Source organism: Equus asinus, chromosome 5 (assembly GCF_041296235.1).
Source record: "Equus asinus isolate D_3611 breed Donkey chromosome 5, EquAss-T2T_v2, whole genome shotgun sequence".
NCBI classification, from domain to species: domain Eukaryota; kingdom Metazoa; phylum Chordata; class Mammalia; order Perissodactyla; family Equidae; genus Equus; species Equus asinus.
In genome coordinates, this window is record NC_091794.1 from 107,559,343 (window position 1) to 107,580,629 (window position 21,287).

Consider the following 21,287-nt stretch of genomic DNA (forward strand, 5'->3'; position numbering starts at 1 on the left):
ATGAAATCTTGCCATTTGTGACAACATGGATAGACCTAGAGGGTTCTAAGTGAAATAAGTCAGACAAAGAGAGACAAATGCTGTATGATTTCTTATATCTTGTATCTGGATATCTTATATTCAGCTTATATGAGTAATTTAAAAAACAAACCAAATGAACAAACAAAACAGAAACAGACTTAAAGATAAAGAGAGCAAACTGGTGGTTGCCAGAGGGGAGGGGGCAGTAGGGAAATGCCCGAAGTAGGTAAAGGGGATTAAAGGGTACAAACTTCCAGTTATAAAATAAATAAGTCACGGGGATGTAATGTACAGCATAAGGAATATAGTCAGTATTATAATAACTTTTTATGATGACAGATGGTAACTAGACATATTGTGGTGATCATTTTGTAATATATAAAAATATCGAATCATTGTGTTGTACACCTGAAAGTAATATGTCAATTTTGCTTGAATTAAAAAATTAAAAGTTGGTATTCAGTTTAAGTTATAAATTAAAAGACATTGCTTTACTTTTTTAAAGTTGTTTACTTTTTTCTTTTTTTTTTTGCTGAGGAAGATTAGCCCTGAGCTAACATCTGTTGCCAGTCTTTCTCTTTTTTGTTTTGCTTGAGAAAGATTAGCCCTGACCTAACATCAATCTTCCTCCACTTTATATGTTCTTTGCTGCCACAGCATGGCTGATGAGTGGTTTAGGTCTGCACCTGGGATCCGAACCTGTGAACCCAGGCTGCTGAAGTGGAGTGCGCCAAACTTAAGCACTACACCACAGGACTGGTCCCCAAACAAATTTTAACAATTACTTTTAAGGGAGTTTTGAATTATGATTGGTCTTGTTTATAAGGTAGTTAATATCTTCAACATTTAGACTTGCTTATTAAATAAAATAGTATTTGATTTCTATTGTTAAGGGATCTGTTAACACAAACTTTCCCAAATACTTAACTCTTCTTATAAATGAAATAAACTAGACATATAAACAAAGTGAACCTAAAAAGTTGTCTTAGATAATTCAGTGCTGTGCATAAACTCATTTAAGTTTCGCTCTTAACTGCACACCTGACTTCATTGTTTTCACACAGAGAGAGAGTACAGTGCAGTTCAGTTCCACCAGTTGGGGTGGGGGAGGATGGCAAGTACAACCTCTGTGCCTTTGTTTCTTCACCAGTAAAATGGGGATTAAAGTACCCACCTCAACGGCTGTAATGGGGATTAAATGAGTATACACACAAACACATACATTTGGGGCTTCCTTAGAATGGGCCAGGCATATAATAAAGTCCTAGGCTAATCCTCATTTTTTTATTAACCCAAAAAATGTTAATATACTTTTCATTCTCTTAGATCTTTCTTTACTTAATTCTAAATCTCTACAGGGATAGAAGGCGCTTGTCAATTTAAGGAGATAGTTATTACCCCAGTTAATTGGGGTTACTTAATTTTTAATCCTCCTAGGTTGAAAAGATATATACCTACTAAAGGAAGATATATATAGTCACTAAATCTCCATTTTCAAAACTCCAAAAGGAGATGGCTTCTGACCTCACATTATCTTATTCTTTGTACACAAAAGTCTGCAACTCACTTATGGTTGACTGCTGCTTTTTTTTTTTTTTTAAAACATTCCTTTCAGATTTGGCTCCAAAGACTGTTGAACCTGATGGGATCCTAAGATATGTGTGCTTCCTCTACAAAGATGAAGATCTTTGACCCTGTTAGCATCTTGTGTTCTTTCATTTTCTTAGGACAGAATAATTCTTATGAATTTTTAAAATGTTCAATGGAATGCTTGCCTGCTTAGTGGTGACAGCTCATGAAATAATTCTGTGACGCAGGAGTAGGCTCAGGCAAAACTTTTCTTAGGAAGCTGCTTTGCCTGTGCAAATGCTCAAAAACGTCTCAGTATAGTGTGGAAAACTCATGAGATTCTTGGCTAAGTTTATTTTAAGAAGAAGATGCTCTGCTCTCAAATGTCTCTGCTCTGACATTAACGTGGCTCCTGTTGAATATAGGCTTTGGCTGTTCAGGACATCAGTCTCGTGGGTCAGTCGTGATGCATTCCGGGTGGATGTGTTTATGTGTCTGAAGCACAATTGGACTTGCCTCTTTCTTTGGTTTTGGTTTGCCATGTTGCTGGCTTTTTCTGGTAGTGTTGGTTACCGATTTTAATTATTGCTTCCTAAGACCCTCTCTGGAATATCATGGTAAGCATATAAAGCCTTTTGTTTTTTTGTGGTTGCGGTAGAGCCTGCTTCTATGTAGTTCATTTAAAGCATTATATGAAGAAGGAAAAAAAAGACAGGATGACTGGTTTATCAAGAGCCTCTTCATGCTCAATATTTTGATAAAAAGACTTGGAAGCCCAGTGTTGTTTTTCTTTTAAGTGAGTGGTAGGTCGCTTGGCCTGTTAATGCCCTGTTCACAGATAACAGAGAACAAGCATACCTGTTCCGCTTTGGTCTTGTCTGTCAAGTTCTGAAAGTGATTTTCACACAAGAAAAGGTGCAAGAACAGTGGTAAAGGAAACGAATGGTAAAGAAGCCCAAAGTAGATGAGAAGTTTAGAAGAGCTCTTCTAGATTAGATGGCAGGTGGACTTCATCTCTTGCTCCAGATGATCGAGGCTGACTGTAGTACATTTGGAAGGAGTGTTCTGATCAACTGACAGTGTTCTTGGGCACAAGTATGGGAATATTTGCCATCCCTGATGTAGATTCACAAACTGAGCTGAGTGTTCAGCCCAAATTAAGTATATGACGAGGAACTTGGAGATGTGATGTTAGAGGGACTCTATTAGCCTTGTGAAGGCATTGGCTAAAGGGTTTGTTTTGTATGCTTCAGGCCAATATGCTTGATTTAACCTTTGGAAAAGCTCTTGATCATTTTATAAACAGGTTTCTGAGCAAACATGTCATTATCAAATGAGAGCCCTTTTACATCATAGTCTTCTGTGGTGTAAAATTTCCATTAATCAGTTGAGCTCCTTTACTTATTTATTTCTAGAGTGGTGGTCAGCAACCTTTTTCTGTAAAGGGTGAGATAGTAAACGTGTTTAGCCTTGCTCTAACAGTCTCTTTAGCAACTATTCAGCTCTGCCCTTGTGGCGTGAAAGCAGCAACAGACAAAATATAAACAAATGGGCCTGGCTGTGTTCCAATAAAACTTTATTTATGGACACTGAAATTTGAATTTTATATAGGTTTTTCTTTATAACGTAAGTTTCTTTTCTTCTTTTATGCTTTTTGGGTAAGGAAGATTGGCCCTGAGCTAACATCTGTTGCCAATCTTCCTCTTTTTTTTCCTCCCCAAAGCCTCGGTACATAGTTGTATATCCTAGTTGTAGGTCATTCTAGTTCTTCTGTGTTGGATACCACCACAGCATGGCCTGATGAGTGGTGCTAGGTCCGCATCCAAGATCCAAACTGGTGAACCCCAGGCCGCCAAAGCGGAGAGTGTGAACTCAACCATATAGTTTTCACGTGTCAAGAAACATTCTTTTTTTTCCCCCTCAACTGTTAAAAAGTGTAAAAACCATTCTTTGCTTGTGGGCCGTACAAAAACAGGCAGTGGGTCAGTAGGCCATAGTGCCAATCTCTGCTCTGTGGGTTTCCTGCCTCAACATCTGGTTCTGCCTGTTCTTATAGTAATCCTTAAAATTCTCTCATCACCTAGTACTTTATACTATATTTAAAAATATAACTTGCTTTGATTTATCCAGCTAAATTAAAAAAATAATTTTTACTTTTTTTAATTGTTTAAATCATTTAGATATTAAGTTGTAACTTTTTCTGCCTCCTATCAAACTCTATGAGGCATAGAATGAGGCAGTTGTTGAGATTTACCCCCTGGTTAATACTTTGTAAATTCTTCTCAGGAAGCTTACCTGTGAAGATATTCCTTTGAAGCAATTGCCATCCCAAATGATGCCACTTTGAAACACTATGTGTTTACTTCTATTTTCTTTTGGAAGGAGTGTACATACGTTTCCTCTACATAGAATCTGAATAGAAACTGAGTGAGGAAAGAAAGTGAATTAGTTAAGATGTCACCATTATAAACTGGCACAAATCATGAATATCGTCAGAGATGTTATTACTTCACTGTTGTATGATGTGTCTTGGAAGTTTCGTTTGTTAGTTTGTTGTGAAAGCAAACTAACAGCCTTCCAGAGACCTTCTCTGTTCAGCGCGGAACCTAGAGGAACTGGATTAACACAGTAACATGGGGAGGGACAAAAGATGGGGTGGCAGGGGGGGTTCTTTTGTTTGAATCTCCAAGCTGGATGCTAAAATCAGTTTGCTGGACTATGACGAATAGAGCTCCATTCACAGTGGAACAAGATTTATGTTTACCTAAAGTCTAATTAGACTGAGATTTCCTGCAGTTATGTTAAAATCCTCTGCCCTTTTGCTTAGCGAGAAAGCGTTTGAACTCCTAAGCTCTGGAGGTTTAGCTTTTGCTGGCTCAATTAATTGTTAAATGTTCTCTTTATTATGTTATACATTGATGCCTTGCTTTGTAGTAGCTGAGGAAATTGCTGAAAGAATTGTTTAATTTGTTGTACTCTCTCACTTTTGTAAAAAGCTCTTTTTAAAAGGAAACAATTTTGATTGAAGTGGCATGGTGGTATTTGAGTTGGATAACATCATTTAAATTAAAATGCAGGAATTTGGCTCTACTCTTGACAGAGATTGGCTTGTATTTGACATTGACCCATGTGTTTGTCATCTTTCCAGATACTGCCTTCTATTTGTTCTGACAGCTTCACCAGCTGAGAAAACCAGACTCTCTAAAATTAAAAATGTTCTCTGTGTATTTAAAGATGGAGCAGTGTATTATGTTTGTTGAGTTACTTTAAAATGTATGTGTACAAGAGTGATTTCTTTTCTTTTTGCAAAACATTTAAATCCTGCAGAATAGATACTTGTATGCATGACTTTGCTTTGGAGATATCTGAATACCTTAAACAATAGAAAAAGTAAAAATATTTGCTTTTCTTTTCTACTCCTTCATATATTTGTGTTAGTATAATTTTTGTAATGGATTTTTAAGTGCCACAAAATAGATGGGAGGAAGGTAAGTAAGTTGTTTGGTTCTTTTAAGTTATAACTTAAATTGCCTGGAAATGGATAAACTTCTAAAGTCACTTTACCAAGTCTATTAAATTCATACGTAATGACTTTTTATCATTATGTATGCATTAAATACCCAGTATCTTGAAATTTTCTTTCATTATTTCACCATTAAATATGTGCTCAAACTAATTAGGCGGCATACTATATGTTACATATGGAAGATATTCCACATTTGTTTACTCATTTCACCCCTAAATTAATTTTTTTGCATATCTCTAAATTTCCTTATTCAGTTATCTTTGCAAAGAGTACCTTTTCAGTGATGTCCAGTGTTATAGTTAGCGTAATGTGTAAAAAGTACAAACTGAACTGTAAAAGGCAAGGATAGAGTTGTTTTGTATTCCCTCTGAAGGTGGTAGGCATTGTTCTGGCTTTCTTTGTGTGCTGGGCAGATGTTGATGCTTGGCAGATGGTATGCTCGTGTCACACTTTAGACTGATCAATAGAGATTGATATAGTAAAAAAAAATTTGAGGAGGGGTTTGATTATGGCTGTAAGTTCCTTTTAAAAAGGGGAAATGGAGTGAGTTATAATATAGATTTTAAATATTATTTCAATAGGTTTCTTTTCATTAGTCTCAGCTTTTACATTAGCATTTTAATTTGTGCTCCATTAGTAGATCTATGCATAACTGTTGGCTCTAAATCAGGCTATTATTACTATTTGGTGGTATTTGGTTTTCAGACTTGACTTATTTCTGAACATCCCATTGTGCTGTTATTATAAAACATAGGTACTGTACAATTACAAGATTGAGAGACTGTTAATGATACTTTGTATAATTATAATTTTTTCTAGGGAGGGAAATGTCACAAAAAGATCTCACCTAGTATGTTGTGTTTTTATATTGTCAGGAACAGTTTAAAAGTAGTGGTTTAATCACTACTATTTCACAGTGCCAAAATACACCTGAAGTTTTGAGGTTTGCATTTGAGAATTAACTTGAGCAGCACTCAGACTTGGAGAGATTATGCTGCTTCCTTACAAGGGATTTTATACCTCTTGTTTCAAGCTAGGCAGTGGAGACCTGATTTCTAGTGTTTTCTCTGTACTGGCTGGAAGATGTTTATTTTGAGGGAGAAAAACCTTGGGCTATCTTTCAGGTTCATAAACTAGAATGCTTTTGAAGTCTACAGCAAATAGAAAAAAAAAATAGATATTTGGCATCGTAGAGTACAGTCTTTTTAAAAATTGCGTTTGGCATTCAGATCATGATTGGTGGAGGCTAGTTGTTTGTAGAGACCATCAGTTTTGTCATATGTTTTACTTCTTTTATCTCCCAGCTGCTGGATTCTCAGTGCTATGGCATTTGATACATCAACATGTGAATTTCCAACTCCCTTCTCAGTATTATGTCTGTTAACTCAACTTCTGCAGTGATTAGAGGTAGTCTGTTTGTATGTTTTCTCCCTTAAATTCACTTGCTGTTTTTTCCCCTTACCCTATGAGTACCTTTATAATGTTTTATTATAGGCCTTTATTCTATCCTCCCCCTCTCCCATACTGTCTCTCTTGTATTTCTTATTCTTCTTTTTTTTAATGAACAAATAGTACATTTTCAAGGAAGAAAATTGAAATAGATCAGCAAAAGTTAAAAATTAGAACCACCAAACTACCGTTAATATTTTGTTGCATAGTCACTTTCCTTAGTAAACATGTATGAGGTTGTTATTCACTATTTTGTAATAATCCTTTTTAATTTAGTATGTCTTGAATTTATTGCTATGCCAGTAGTTATAAATCTGAATCATTATTGCTGCTTAGTATGCCATTAATACTGGAGTTCTTAACCTGTTGTCCATGGTCAACCTAGTGGACTGAATAAGTTCAGGAGACTCTGAACTTAGGTGGGTAAAAATTGCATCTTTATTCATTAATTTGTTATATTTCAAATGACGTTTAACATTCGTTTCAATTACGAAGGTGGGCAATAAACCATAGTAATATTGGCAGTACCTGTGACGCCAATATAAACCACAGATATTCTCATACCACATCTCATAGAGAAAACATCTCAAAATAATGTTTATGTTCATCACTACTTTGAAATTATGGAGGTTACTAAGGGAATAACCTCTAGTATATCTTCTTTACTGAAGTAATAAAGAAGTACATATATTGCAGTCTTTTCCTCATTTTGTGATAAGTATTTCATTACATGTTTTTGTGAATTTAAAACTTTTTTTTGAAAATGGATGTATAGATTGTTAAAGGCATCCATAGTATGAAAAACATTAGGCACACTCACATTAATGGATAGATACCATAATGTAACTAGTTATATATTGTTGAATTTTAGTTTCTTTCCAAACAGTCTTCATTATAAACAACAGTGGTGAACATTTGTTCATTTACGCTCACTTTGCTTAGGAGTGGAGTTGCTAAGTAAAGGGTGTGTCTGGATTTCTAAAGATTTTTAATGTATTTGCATTACAGTTCTTTCTAACTAGTCCTGAAGTACCATGGACTTTGGCCTCTGCAAGTGACTGAATTTGTGCTTTTGAAATTAGAGAAGTGTTCTCTAGGTAGAGCAGGAGACTTCACGTCATCTTTGGATAGTAAATCTTTACCTCAGAGAGTGTATCAGACACATTTGTGTGCTCTCTTTTTTACCCACAATTAATGGTGTGGAAAGGAGGACATAAAGCTGTGACATTAGAGAGAATGTGTTCTTTCTAGTATGAAGTAAAATATGGCGTATAGTCTGAGAATTTAGTATAATATGAATTCTGGTCAGCTTTAAATTTTATAAATGATATAAATGTTCCAGAAAATTTGGTTGTCAGTGGTCCCTGTATTTTTATCAGAGGAGCAGCAGCATATTCTCTCTTAAGTCCTAAAATCAAACCCATATAGAAGTGGAAAAGAAAGGGGGAGTCTGAGTGGTACCAGTAGACACCATTAATTTGCCCTTCATACAAAATGCCAGTCAGTTTGCAGGAGGAGAACTTACCATCCCTATTCCTACTTGTGAAACCTTGTGAGGTAGAGTCATGCTAGAAACTTGACTTAGCTGTGAAGTCTCTTCAGGGAGGCAGTTGTGGACTTTGTTCTGCCTTGTTTCGTCTGGCTCGAGGGGTTGATTCTTTTTTTTTTTAATTTAATTTTTATTGAGTTAATGATAGGTTACAATCTTGTGAAATTTCAGTTGTTCGTTATTGTTTGTCAGTCGTGTTGTAGGTGCATCCCTTCACCCTTTGTGCCCACCCTCCACCCCACCTTTCTCCAGGGGTTGATTCTTAATGCCACTGGAAGGTAATAATGTATTCTATCTAATCAAGCTATTTTAGTCATTCTAAATCAAGAGCTTTATGTTCTATGTCTTTATACACTTGTTAGGGTCATCTTTTCCTTCTTAGCTCTCCCTATTAAAAAAAATTAGAATGTTTTCCCCACATCATTGTTCTGAATGTCACTTTATTCATAAATGTAGTTTAAATATTTTGCCCCATTTTAAAATAGTTTAAAGATATTTGTGTACAGTGGATATCTGTGTACAGAAATGCTGAATTGTGAACCAGTAAATTCTTGGTCTGGTTTTTTAGCTATAGTCAAAGATTTGTTATTCCATTGTGTTGGCCTCCGTTCCCATTATCATCTTGTGATCCATCTCATGCTCCACCTCCAGCCAATACAGTTGCCTTGAGGCTAACAGGAAGGATAAGCGCAGAGCCTCCTCTTTTCAGCATTTTGGTTTCTGGAAGTTGAAATACTGTGTTTGCTTATATTCCATGACCAGAACTTAGTCACGTGATCAAACCAGTTGTAAGGGAGTTGGGGAAATATGGTTTTATTCTAAGGGGCCATAGGCCCTGCCCAACATCAGATAGATAATTGGAAATCGTTGTGTAGGTGGAATTATCTTTTTCCAGATACTTGTTGAATACTTATAAAATGACATTTATAATTCACAGTGGGCTGAAGATCTTTAATGAGAATCTGAGGTCTCAGTATTTGTTCAGTTATGTGAAAGTGGCTAGATCTTTTCAATTATTCTTAAAATAGCTTTGATCTTTGACTTCAGTTTTAAAAGAAACACCTGACCAGACAACAATAACTACAACAAAAATCCAAATGAGGGGGCTGGCCTGGTGGCGCAGCTGTTAAGTTCGCACGTTCCGCTTCTTCGCGGCCCGGGGTTCGCCGGTTTGGATCCTGGGTGCGGACATGGCACCGCTTGGCACGCCATGCTGTGGTAGGCGTCCCACATATAAAGTGGAGGAAGATGGGCATGGATGTTAGCTCAGGGCCAGTCTTCCTCAGCAATAGTTAGCTCAGGGCTAATCTTGCTCAAAACCAAAACCAAAACAAAACAATAACAACAAAAACAATCCAAATGAAAACAATAATGATTTAAGAGAGGAAAGGAAGAGGTGTGGATTGAATAAGAGAGTCAGGGAAGAGGTTTCATTTGCCTGTGGAAGTTTATATAAATTAAAGGAAATGATTAAATTTGAGAACCACTAAAACTGCAATCGACTCTGAGTAAGCTAATAGAATTTAATAGGGTATGTTAGATGTCAGCTATAGTATTAGTAGCATTTTATTAATCAACTGATAGTATAAGAGCACAATCTTCTATGTCTATAACTTTTTGCAGGGTGTTTTGTAGAGGTGAGGTAGGGCAAGATACAAAAATAGACAGTATTCCAATCCTTGATCCTTCATTTTATGGGAGAAATTATACTCATTCAGGTAACGTTATATGTTAGTAACAGTGAGTGGGCACATGCCAATTGTGTAGGACAGGCTGTAAGTTGGTGGCATTGAGGAGGACATGAAGGACCATGGAAACCTTGATTTGGATCCTAGAGGTTACACAGAATGGCAGTAGGACCAGGTAGAGGTAGAGCATCTCTAACGGGAAACAGCGTGAGGGAGTTCATGGGTTCTCTATAGGAGACTGAGAGACCAGCTGAGCAAGTGTAGACTATCAGACTGGAAAAGGAATGAAAAGGATAGCTTGTAGTTTTCCTTTACTTCTCTTACTTTTGTGTGAATTGCAGTCTGTCAGTCTGTGACCCTGGTGGTTATAGTTTTGGGGTAGCGAACCCTGGGTGCTTGCCTTATTATTATATGGGTCTTGATTTGATAAGTTTCTCTTACGGTGTTTTATTGCATGTCTTTTTTCCTTTAAGCATCTCTTACACAGATGTGTGGATGCTTAGGTGAAAGACTAATAACTCAAGAAGGAAAATCACTCATGGGATTGTTGTGTTGTCTGGTAAATAAAACTCAGAAGTAAATTTCTTAAAGAGACTATAATCTCAGAAGTAATTCAGTACAGCGTTTATTAGTATGCGCTGTGTGTCTTATGTGTATATCTAAATCCATATGGTCAGTTTAGCCTACTTTTAATTTCAGTTCATGATGACATTGTTTATGATTTGAAATATATAAGAAAATCATCCGATAGTAAGTAAAAAAAAATGTAAGGCAGAAAATTTTAGTCTTCAGTTTTGCTGGCTTTAAAAAATCCATAATAATTGTGCATCTCTCTGTTCAGACTGACAAAGTTATTTTTCCAGCCTTTAGTTATCTTTCTGGAAAGTTGGTAATAAATATTTGAATGGGAGGAAATATTAATGAATATATATGTTAGTCTTACAAAGAAGGCTTATAAGATGTGGATGCCTATAAAGTACAAAAAAAATTGGTGTGGAAAATTTTGTGGCTTGATGCTTGAACTATGAAACAGTAGCTTTTACAAAATTGAGAACTGCAGACAACAATTAATTGTCATTAATTTTGTTGAATAGAAATATGTTCCATTTACTGTATAATCAGGGGCCAGGCTTGAATGAGTTTAAATAGATGAAGTCTAAATTATACTGACAGTCCATTAAACAGTAGCAGAAAACCCATAAAGAAAATGGATTCACTATGATACCAGTTTATAATAAAATCATTTGCCAAATAAGAATTATAGCCCAGGCATTGTGAATTCTCCTGTGTATTTCCAGTGAGCACTGCAAATTGGTTGAACCATTTATTGTAAAGCCCAGGCTCCCAGTGCATTGTTTTCTGAAAAGGAGCAAGCAGCGTTGCTTGAAATCTGCTCTGTAGGATGTGACACCAGAAGATCAGTCTAGCAATTTGTTTGTTGTCAGCCATATCGGGAGAGAAGAATCTTCGCTCCAGCCTACCTGTCACCGATTATTTTTTCCTATGAATACTGGGCATAGTGTTCTTAGAAGTGTTTGAACTCTCTCTGTGTTGGTTTCCTAAATGTATGCATTTCAGCCATATTCCAGTTGTAGTCTTTATGTTTAGGATCTGTCAGCATTTCCATTAGCAACCATCTTCCACTTCATAGGGATTTTATAACAGAATTTATTTAATTTTGATAGCATTCACTGAATTGGGGGTAGGGTTGTTATTTGCCTTTTCAAGCATTGGAAAGGTAGGTACACTGGGGGGTAAGAGTGAGAGTGGTCTTGAAATTCCCTTCCCTCATGTCTCTAATGCCCTAAGACACTTTGCTTCATAGTGCAGATAGCCATCACTGATTGTTAAAATAGATTTCCTCCCATTAGATTCCCTATGTTCTCTTATGGCACATAGACTCTATTCAAACACAGTAGTTAGAAACTGTAGGAGAGATCTCCATCACTTAACTGGAGTTTAGGTGTTAAACTGGCTAGGCATTCCATGTGGGTTACAAGAAGGGCTTTTAAAGGAACATTTTCATAATAAATGTGATGAGAGTGCTTAAAATGTTCTTTGCTTGAGTAATGCAAGTATCAAACCATGGCTAATATTTTGCATATCAGTGTAACTAATAAGATTTCTGCTGCTGGCAGTTTGGTCTTGCTTTTTCTTGTTTTACAGAGTTTTCAAGTCCTTGTAGCATATGATTGATTTGGGAAAGGGGGTCTTGCTATTAGCAGTTATTCCAAAAGACCAGCATCACTTCTTAAAGTTAGGAAGATAATTGTCTTGGGTCAGTCTTTAAGCTTTTGATACATTAGAAGATTTTGTAGCTCCTAGAGGAGAAAAGAGAAATATGGGAAATTTAACAAAATTCCTTTTGGTTTGTTATGACCTACCTTCCCAACTTGGTTTTTCTCATAATTTAATTCCCTGTTAGCAACGAGAATAAAGGCACATAAATGTTTGCAAGAAGTATATGGTGTTCTGTTTTTAGACAAAAGCCCGTGTAAGTTTTGTAGTACTAGTTGGGAATCAGTAGACATTTGAATACATGGAATTTAATTTTCATAGTTTAAAAAGGAAGGAACCAAGGATGTGTGTTACCTGAGATCTTTTCTCCAGAGTTTAGAATCTGTGAGAAGATGTTACCAGCCAATTTTGGTGACAATTTTCATGCTCAAAACACAGGATAAGGGTAAAGACTGAGAAACTTTTGCTTACTGAGGTGCTGTTTTCCCAATTTCTGTTTCTTTTCTCTTTTAAGTTCTCCACTATTCCCAAACAATACAAGTATCCCTTCCCCACAAAAGAATCTAGCAGAAAACTAAAACTAGGCCGCCTGCAGTTATTTCTTAAAGTAGTATTTATTAGAAAACGGCATTTTTTATGTTCATATTGATACAGCATAGCAACTTTCTTGCTAGGATCCTGTTTAACTTTTGTTTTTACATTTTTATTCAATTCATTTGTTCCTCATATAGTTTTTGAGTGTTTACTATGTAGAATGTATATCATTTATGGAGGTGAGGAATGGTGATGGATTTGACTGTTGTACAGATGGGGAAACTAGAGATGAAAGGCTCTGTTAGAGGCCATGCAGCATGTGTGGATGGGAATTTGGGTATCAGGATTTCAGTGTTGTGTCTGACATGCACATACACATAAATACATACACACCTATTTTGTATGTCGGGAATTTGGAAACATCCTGTTAACTAGTGAGATACCTGTGAACTTTTTATTCTGTGATATTAGACCAAACCTTCTGTTACTTCATTGAATAGTTCAGAGTTGCGAGGGTTGAGTAATCCTGTGTAAGAGAATGGAAAGGTGAAGAGTAGAGCAGTCCTGAGGGTCAGACTCCATGTCCATCATTCTGCCACCCAGCTGGGTCTCTGGGAAATTTGTTTGTGAGAAAGTCTTTGTTGATGCATGCTCTTTACAAGTAGAAGGTTGTCTATTGGGAATTATGTTAGAGTGGCATTGCCATGCTTTGCAAAGGGACGAGAAGGTATTTCAAAGATTAATAGGCAGAAACACATTAATGGAGAGGGAAATTCTTTAAAGGATGGAGCACTGTGGCTGAGCTTTCCCTGACCACAGCTTTAATATTGGGCTCACAGTGCTGCTTGCTCAATTAGTGGGTGAAATAAGTGTCCACTGTGCTCTGTGAGGAGGCTATCAGGAAAGATGCTGACAGGTTCTTTGTGTTTCAGGATGACAAACTGCCTGATGCTTCAGGCTGTGGTTTTTACCCTCGAGAGAACTGTGCTCTCGTTCTATTTACATAAACCTGCTGATTTGCTGAGGGTTGAAAAAGCAGAGGGCTTTCTTTGCTTTAAGAATCTGTCTTCGTATTTTGGCTGACTTCCTCCCCCAGCCTAGCAAATGCTCTGTTGTTTGCAGATGGCACAGTAGATTCTTGGGCACAAAGCTATGCTGAGGTTGTGAGAAACTGCCAGAAACGCCCCATTCAATATCTTTGCCCAAATCATTGATACAGGCTTCGAGGTCACTTAATCGTGTGATCCATTCCCAGGCAGAGGCAATGTGTTAGAGAATAAATCTTAATGTAGATCCATGGTTTCATTCCAGATGCCCCTTGTACAGAAAAAATTAGTTATCATGTGTTCTTTGGAATAATTGATATCGATGGTAATAGCTTCACTCATATTTCTGGCCCTTTTCAGGCTTGCTGATCTTAAGATTAAAAAAATATATAATTTGCCCTCCAGCAGCCATTTGCTCAATCTGGTAAATATGCATTTTCATATGGGTAATTTTGAAAATATGCATTATGCACTTAATGGATCATATCAGCTTTGCTCAGTTCTTTCAGAACTGCTAGCCTTCTAATAAAAAAAGGCTCTTTTTCTTAAAAAAAAAAACAAAAAAAAAGAGGTGCCTGCAGTGCCTATGTTTGCCATGGGGGATTTTCAGGTTTAGGATCATTGATCCAGCTGACTGAAACTAATTTTATAACCAGCTTCAGACAATCCAAGCACTCATAAATTGCATGAAAATTCTTGGCAAATCTTTTTGGCTTTAGAAGATTCCTGGGCATATATTCCAGCTGAGATTTTAACATTGCTCTTGACTTATATTCTCATCTTTCCCTTTCTAAATAAAACACTTTATTTTTGTACTAACTATAAACATCTATCTATTTTCTTAACTAGCTTACTTAATAAGACAAGAGGGAAATCCTTCTTATGAGTGTTTGGTCTTATTTAACCTTGTTTTGAAAATCATTAAGAGTAATAATAAGTAGTCTTTTTATTTCTGTGAGATTTAAATTCAAAATTGCTTCTTAAAATCTATTCTCTTAGTTGGATCGCCCTAATTTTTATGGGAGGGTTATAAAGAAAAGTTTGATTCTACAGTAATTTTTTTATGCTTTTATTTTTAAAATGAATTGGAAAAGTCAGATCAAACGATGTATTTTTCCCCATTCCTATGGCAAGTTTGACACGGTGTGAAAAATTTTAATTCATATTACCCCTGATTTTAACCATCCTATATTTATGACTATTTATGTAAAATAAACTCTTTTCTCACTTAATTTTGAAGTGAGCTTATCTGACTTTTCTAAGTTTCAAAATACTGATATTAGAGATCACTTGACACAGTGACCTGTTTTACAGATCACCTTGTGCATTGGAATCTCATATATGAATTTATAGCTTTGGATCAGTTTGGGTTGCCATGGTAACCTTTTAAACAGAAAGAGGTGACGTTTTATCTGGTAAAAGGCATTAATAAGTAAATGTGGTAATTCCGTATGTCATGTTTAAGGATCTGCTGTCTCACATTGCCTTTTCCCTCATGGCAGCATTCTTTCCTCAGGCCAGGGCTCCCAGGCAGCCTCCAGTAAGACTGCTGAGAAGTGATTAGGCAAAGGGATGTCAGTGGTCATCCTTGACATACCAGCATATTCCTTTCCTCTTAAATCTAAGAGTTACACCTGGGTGTATTTACAGATAATCATTTTCCTGAATGTAACTTTGCAGTGAGAAGTGAAAGAATGTAGCTTCTTTCCCCTTTTCTGGAAAGCATTTGTATAAACAAGTTAATGGCTGCTTTATGTCTTAGAGTAAGAGAGTTTATAGTAATAATGATTTTATTGATTATGAAAAGTGATGTAAGTATATTTGTGTAAAAAAAAATCAAAGTTGTACATAGTCCTCACTATCTGGTATCTGTCATTTACTTCAATTCTGTCTAGTTTTACCAACACTGATGCCAGACATTAGTCTTTGGCGGGTGCAGGAATGCAGAAGTGAATAAGTTTCTCTGAACTCAAAAGATTGATAGTAATGTGGACAGTGCAGACCATCTGACTGCCAAGTAACTGAACAAACAGGGAACGTAAATTGTCAATGTTAATAAAAGAAAGGAGGTATTGCTGTTTTTTTACAGAGGAACCATGAGAATTTACTGCTGCTGGAGGTAACTCATTATAAGGTTGCAAGCACTGTTGGAATCAGGGAATAAAGAGAGTTTGGCATGGACAAGGTCTTTCTTTTGGAGAATGCGGCCTAGGAGAGGATGAGATGTGGTGTGGGAACAGACCACTAAATGCTGCAAGGTTTTATCATGTGAGCTTTGGGAAAGTAGAAGTCATTAGTTAGGAAGTGACCTAGTTTTTTGGGTTCTTTTTAGGGGAGGGGTGGTGAGGAAGATTGGCTCTGAGCTGACATCTTTTACCAATTTTCCTCTTTTTGCTTGTAGAAGATTGTTCCTGAGCTCACATCTGTGCCAGTCTTCCTCTGTTCTTTTGTACATGGGACACTCCCACAGCATGGCTTGATGAGCAACGTGTAGGTCCGTGCTTGGGATCTGAACCTGTGAACCCTGGGCTGCCAATGCAGAGTGTGTGAACCTAACCACTATGCCACTAGGCTGGCCCCCATGGAAGTGACCTGTTAGTTTTGAAGCCAGTAAATAATAGCTAAGTATGACAGTGTTATGTTAGGAGATATAGAAAATATTTCTTTCTGTAGGAGGTGATAGGAAGAATAGAGCATGTAGACTGATTTGTGTTCAGGTTGAGAGAGATGAGTAAATAATTGATATCTAGAGATTTGAAATACCGGTAGTAGGTACAACAGGGATTGGAATACAGAAATTAAGAACCTTGAATTGTCCCAAAACTTTGCAAGTTTTTATTTAGGGAATGGGTGTCTTCTGTTTTTACTTGAATAGCAAATTGGTGGTAGGAAGAGAAATATCTGCCTCAGTGGGAAAGGTTCTCCGTTTGTCCCTTCAGGCGGTTAGTGTGTTAAAAGGATGTTGCCTAAAGGTTGAACAGTTATTTAGTATCCTGGACTCTGGAACAAGATAGAAAGCTCAGTCAACACTTATTCCTGAGCTGCTGTTTTATATGGATTCAGGGATTGAATCTCTGTTGTGAGTCTTCATCTGAACAGAGAAATCAGTTGGGAAATTCTGGATGTCTGAATGATTGGTTTTCAGCTTTCTTCTTTTTCTGGAATTACTTTGGGCTGCAAAATTCCTGTCTTTCAGGAAGTTTCTTAAAATGAAGTGCCCTTTAGTGAGGTCTTTCTTCATGATCTCCCTTAGTGGGTCTGCTAGTACTTGTGGTGGGACTGGACTGTCCATTGGATGGATGACTCCAAATCTCTGTTCCTTTGGTTTTTCTTGGCTCTTAACATGCATGAAATGAGGCAGTAGAAGAATCTGCCTCTGTTCTCAAGCATCTGACTTATTCCAAGACACATTCATTATGAAGGGTCATGAGGAAGGATAAAACAAATGGCATTTTGAATATGGGCATTATGGTCACTCCCTAGAAAATCTGATTGACTGCAGATGCCTTTACTTCTCAGTAAATAAAACATAGATTTCCTGTGCTATGCTTTATGATGATCTTGGGTTGTAATGTGGAGAGTTTTTATGTCCCTTTATAGTCACTACTTCCCTTAAAATTGTTGCTTCTTTAAAAAGAAAAGAAAGTATCTTAACCTGCCATTTTAAAAGGCAACCCTTTAGATTCCAGCTGTTGAGAGCATCAAAAATAATTACCCAACCATGGCCACGTCAAATGTAACTTAAGAAGACTCGCTTCTTCCCTGAGGAAAATGTAATTTGGTTTACTCCATTCCATCTCTGATTGACTGCCTTAGTTTTCTTTATGATTAGAAAGTAAAATACGTTTAGGTTAAAATTTAATAGCAAGTTATCCACAAGAGATTAGATTAGTTTTCTTTCTCTTTCGTGGTTTGGGTGAAAAGGTTATAGTAATAGCATGTTCAGGCCAGTCTTCTTTACATATTTCATTTATTTCATCACAAAATATTTATTGAAAATAAAGTAGAACTTGGCAAAGCCATTTCTCTTTGTGAAGACATGGGAACAACTCTCTGAATAAGATATGTCAAGATTTTTTGTGTAACCTTGAGCAAGTAAATTCCCTTTTTTCTAATTTCTTCATTTGAATATGGATAATCCCATGGAATTCCCCCCTCCCCTCTTCTTCAGGAACCCTGAAAACAATAATTGAGGCTTTATCAAGTTCTTTATCAGAGAAGTGGTCAAAAAGAATCCCAGGGCTGTTTTCCTTTAGCTTAAAATTAGTTGTAATTTAATATTACCTTTGAAAAAATTTTTTCTATGAAAGATGCGTACTTTGTCATTTATTCATGCAGTGGCTTTATGGGCCCTGTCATTGTTCCCTTAACTGTTACTGCCATTGTTTTAAAATTTCTTTTTCTTTTAAAGACTGTGTGTATATCGAGAGTCGGAGGCCAAACACGCCGTATTTCATCTGTAGCATTCAAGACTTCAAACTGGTAAGCACTTTTTCATATGCTGTTGATTCTACTCTGTACCTTCTCTTTTTTTCCAGTTCCATTGGCTGTCTCTTTTGATTGCTTTTCCATTGTGTTGACTTGATAACCAGTTCACCTGCTGAGTGCTAACTGCCTGGTGGCTGTAGCACTCAAATAAAGCAGTTATCAGTTTTGTCTTTTCAGTTTTGTAACACTAAGTGTTAATAAAGCTTATACTGTAAACAATATTTCTGAAGTTTTTCATTCCTTTAGTAACTGTTTTGATAACAATTTCAGAGATTCTCTTAAGTTTCTGAAGTAGTTTGTTTCTTCTCAGCTATTATAAAGAGCCTGAAGTAAAATAAATTTGGAATTTGATGATGAGTTGGAAAAAAAAGGGTGTAAATGGGCCAGAGACTAGTTCTCGGTGGTAACTATAATTTACTTAGATATTTGAGTGAGTATGGAGTGTATCTGTAACCTTTTATGGGGGGGGTCTCCTAGTGGTAGAGGTTTGAGAAAGGAAGTCTGGCTCAGGGATGGTGCAGCTACAGTACTTTCTCATTAAAAACTTTTCCCAGGACATAAGTGTTGATATTGCCCAGTATGAAATTTCTTGATTTTAGAACAGTGGTTCCCACACTTGGGGTTTTGGATGTTTGGCTTTCTATAGAGATTTCGCAAAGGTCTGCAAATAAACATTCTCAGCCTTAAATAAATAAATATACCTCACACATGTCTGTATGACTACTTTTAAAATGTACTAATATGCTGCTGTGATTTAAAAAATTCACGTATTTAATGACAATACACAGTTAAGAATCACTGTTTATTGTGTATTTTCCTCAAACAGTTGGTACGTGAAATACTGTCAAAGTACTGTCATTTGGGGATCTTTTTGAAATGTTTAGATCTTAAAAAGGGGATGCTTATACTTGATTGTGAAGCACTGTCTACACTCTTAGGTGTAGAGAAATCCTAATCTTTAGCTCTGTAGAGATATGTATCGGTATCAGTGAATGCCCTTGTTTCCAAAAGCCTTTCTAACTTTTGACACTATTTGTGTTCTGACACACGTTGTATGTGATATTTCAGTCTAAAGGAATGTAGTCTGAAGAGATCTTTAACTTGGCATCTGCTTTGTTTTCTTTTTATTATTTTTAATGACACCAAATATTCAATTAGTATAGTTTGATTTAGCTAGTTATTTAAAAAGTTGCATGCCCTTTATTTTTTCTTATTAAAATGTCATTCATAAGTAATACATGCTTACTGTTTTAAAAGAAAGTCAAATGTGCCATTTACTTCTAAGATTTATTTATTCTTGGTAGGCTGCTTTTAACTTCCCTGGTTGTTTTGCAAGATGGCTTTGCAGTTTAATGTTGTAAATCAAATGCTTTCTATTCAGATTTTATGTCAACATGAAGTTTTACCATTTTAGAGGTCTTTGCTATTTATTATATGTTTCCTTCCAAAGAGTTTTTACAGATGCTGCCCTGACATCTGAAAATCTGGGTGGTGGCCTTGTTTCCTGAAGAGTCTTCTTTTTGCTTGTGACTGCTGCTACTGCTCTGTCCCTGCTCATTGTCTTTGTGTGTGATTTTTACCAAACGTAATATGAATGCAGCATGGAAAAGATAGAGCTGTGAAATAAAATTGCAAAGATTTTTCTTTTACCGATTAGATTCTGAGCCCTTTTTGTACAATTTTTTCACGTTAGCAGGTTCCTTCATGTTTGAACAGTGTCTCTTATGAAATACTGATTGCAATGTGATAGTTGCTGTTTGGGGCAGAGGTTCCTGCTGAGTTACAGTAATTGCGCAGGATATTAACAGCAATAAAAGCTGAAGCTTCTGTTGTCACTATTGGTCTAGTATAAAACATTAAAGCTGTCTGCAGAAACAGTGTAGAGGGAGTGTAATATGTTTAGATACCTTTTTCTAAGTCAGACACTGCTATGTCTTATATTTTCGTTTGAGTTCTGTATTCAGTACACACTCACAGTTGTAGAAGAATAACAGATGATGAAATATTTGCCCCTGGAAGGAATGCAGTTGTTGTCTGGATACCTACTTTCTCTTCTTTCCTTGGTTCTCAGTACTACTTATGAAAAGATAACCTAGTAGGTGAGAATAATCACAGATTTTGTTTCCTTTAGCCTACCCAAGCTGTAAGGGGAAAAGGTGAGCAGCAGGAAATATGCTTTGTTTCTCTGCAAGATTTTAAAAGGAAGAATTTGGAGTTGGTTTTGCCCATAGCAAATACCATGCGTGGCAAGTGGGGCAATGGGAAACAAAACCCAATAGCCTTGAAATGTTGTTGATTAATTATGTATTTTATCTTGTTGGTTTTTTTGGTATGGGGTTGTAACTGAGATATGTGTTTGTTTGCACTGTAAATTAGAATTAATTGTTTTACTATATGAGTTTTTGAGTATAAGGTATATTTGGGGACTATAAAAAGAACTGGATGAATGCCCTTTATTGTATATATTAAGTAAGATAACGTTAGTTACAACAGAAACTAAGAAATTGAGAAGTGGGTATAGGAGACATTTATGACCAGTTACCAAGACTAGCATGATGCCCAGTTGTTGAACTGAGGACCCTGGGTAACATTTCATGAACTAGTTCTGTATGAGATAAGAAGAGTCTGGATTTTATATGGGGACTTGCATTGTCTTCTAGGCTCTACTACTACATCCTATAGAATCTGAGTCCATGATATGGAACATAGCTGTCCCTGTGTGCGGGTTTACATCTGTAGTTCTGGCAAACTATTAAACAGCGTCCCCTTTCACTCTAAGATGTGTCCCTGTTTGGATAAAAGGTTATGCAGTCATCTTACCTATGGGGATGGGATCCACTGGCTTCCACTTTATTAATGTTTAACCATCAAAAGACATATAAGGCCAGTACCATTCTACATTGGTAGATATATTTAGAGACCACACTTTCACTGGGGTAAGTGGATGCTATGGTGTAAATTACGATATAAATAATTGAGTTCCTGGCAGCACTGAGGTTTTTGAAAGTAGCATTTTCAAGGGCAGTGAATTATATGTTCCATCTGGAAGCTTTCATTCTCTTAGGAAGTGTTCATGTGATTGGGCGTGTTTACCTGGGTTTGTTTGACTACAAAGACAAAAGTATCTCTGGAACAAATAGTCAAAAGCAGGAACTCAAGAGAACACGACAGGTAAGGTG

The 21,287-nt window shown here is 36.5% G+C and overlaps 1 protein-coding gene across 6 annotated transcripts in view; it reads left to right on the plus strand.

Annotated features, from left to right (window-relative positions):
• The window catches only part of RERE (arginine-glutamic acid dipeptide repeats), a 403,675-nt gene that overhangs the window by 149,697 nt on the left and 232,691 nt on the right, over positions 1 to 21,287 (plus strand). For all 6 annotated transcript variants that reach the window (XM_044769612.2, XM_044769615.2, XM_070511161.1 and 3 more), the window contains one exon: positions 18,032 to 18,102. In XM_044769612.2, the coding sequence (XP_044625547.2) occupies positions 18,032 to 18,102 (71 nt within the window). The remainder of the gene's footprint in view (positions 1 to 18,031; positions 18,103 to 21,287) is intronic.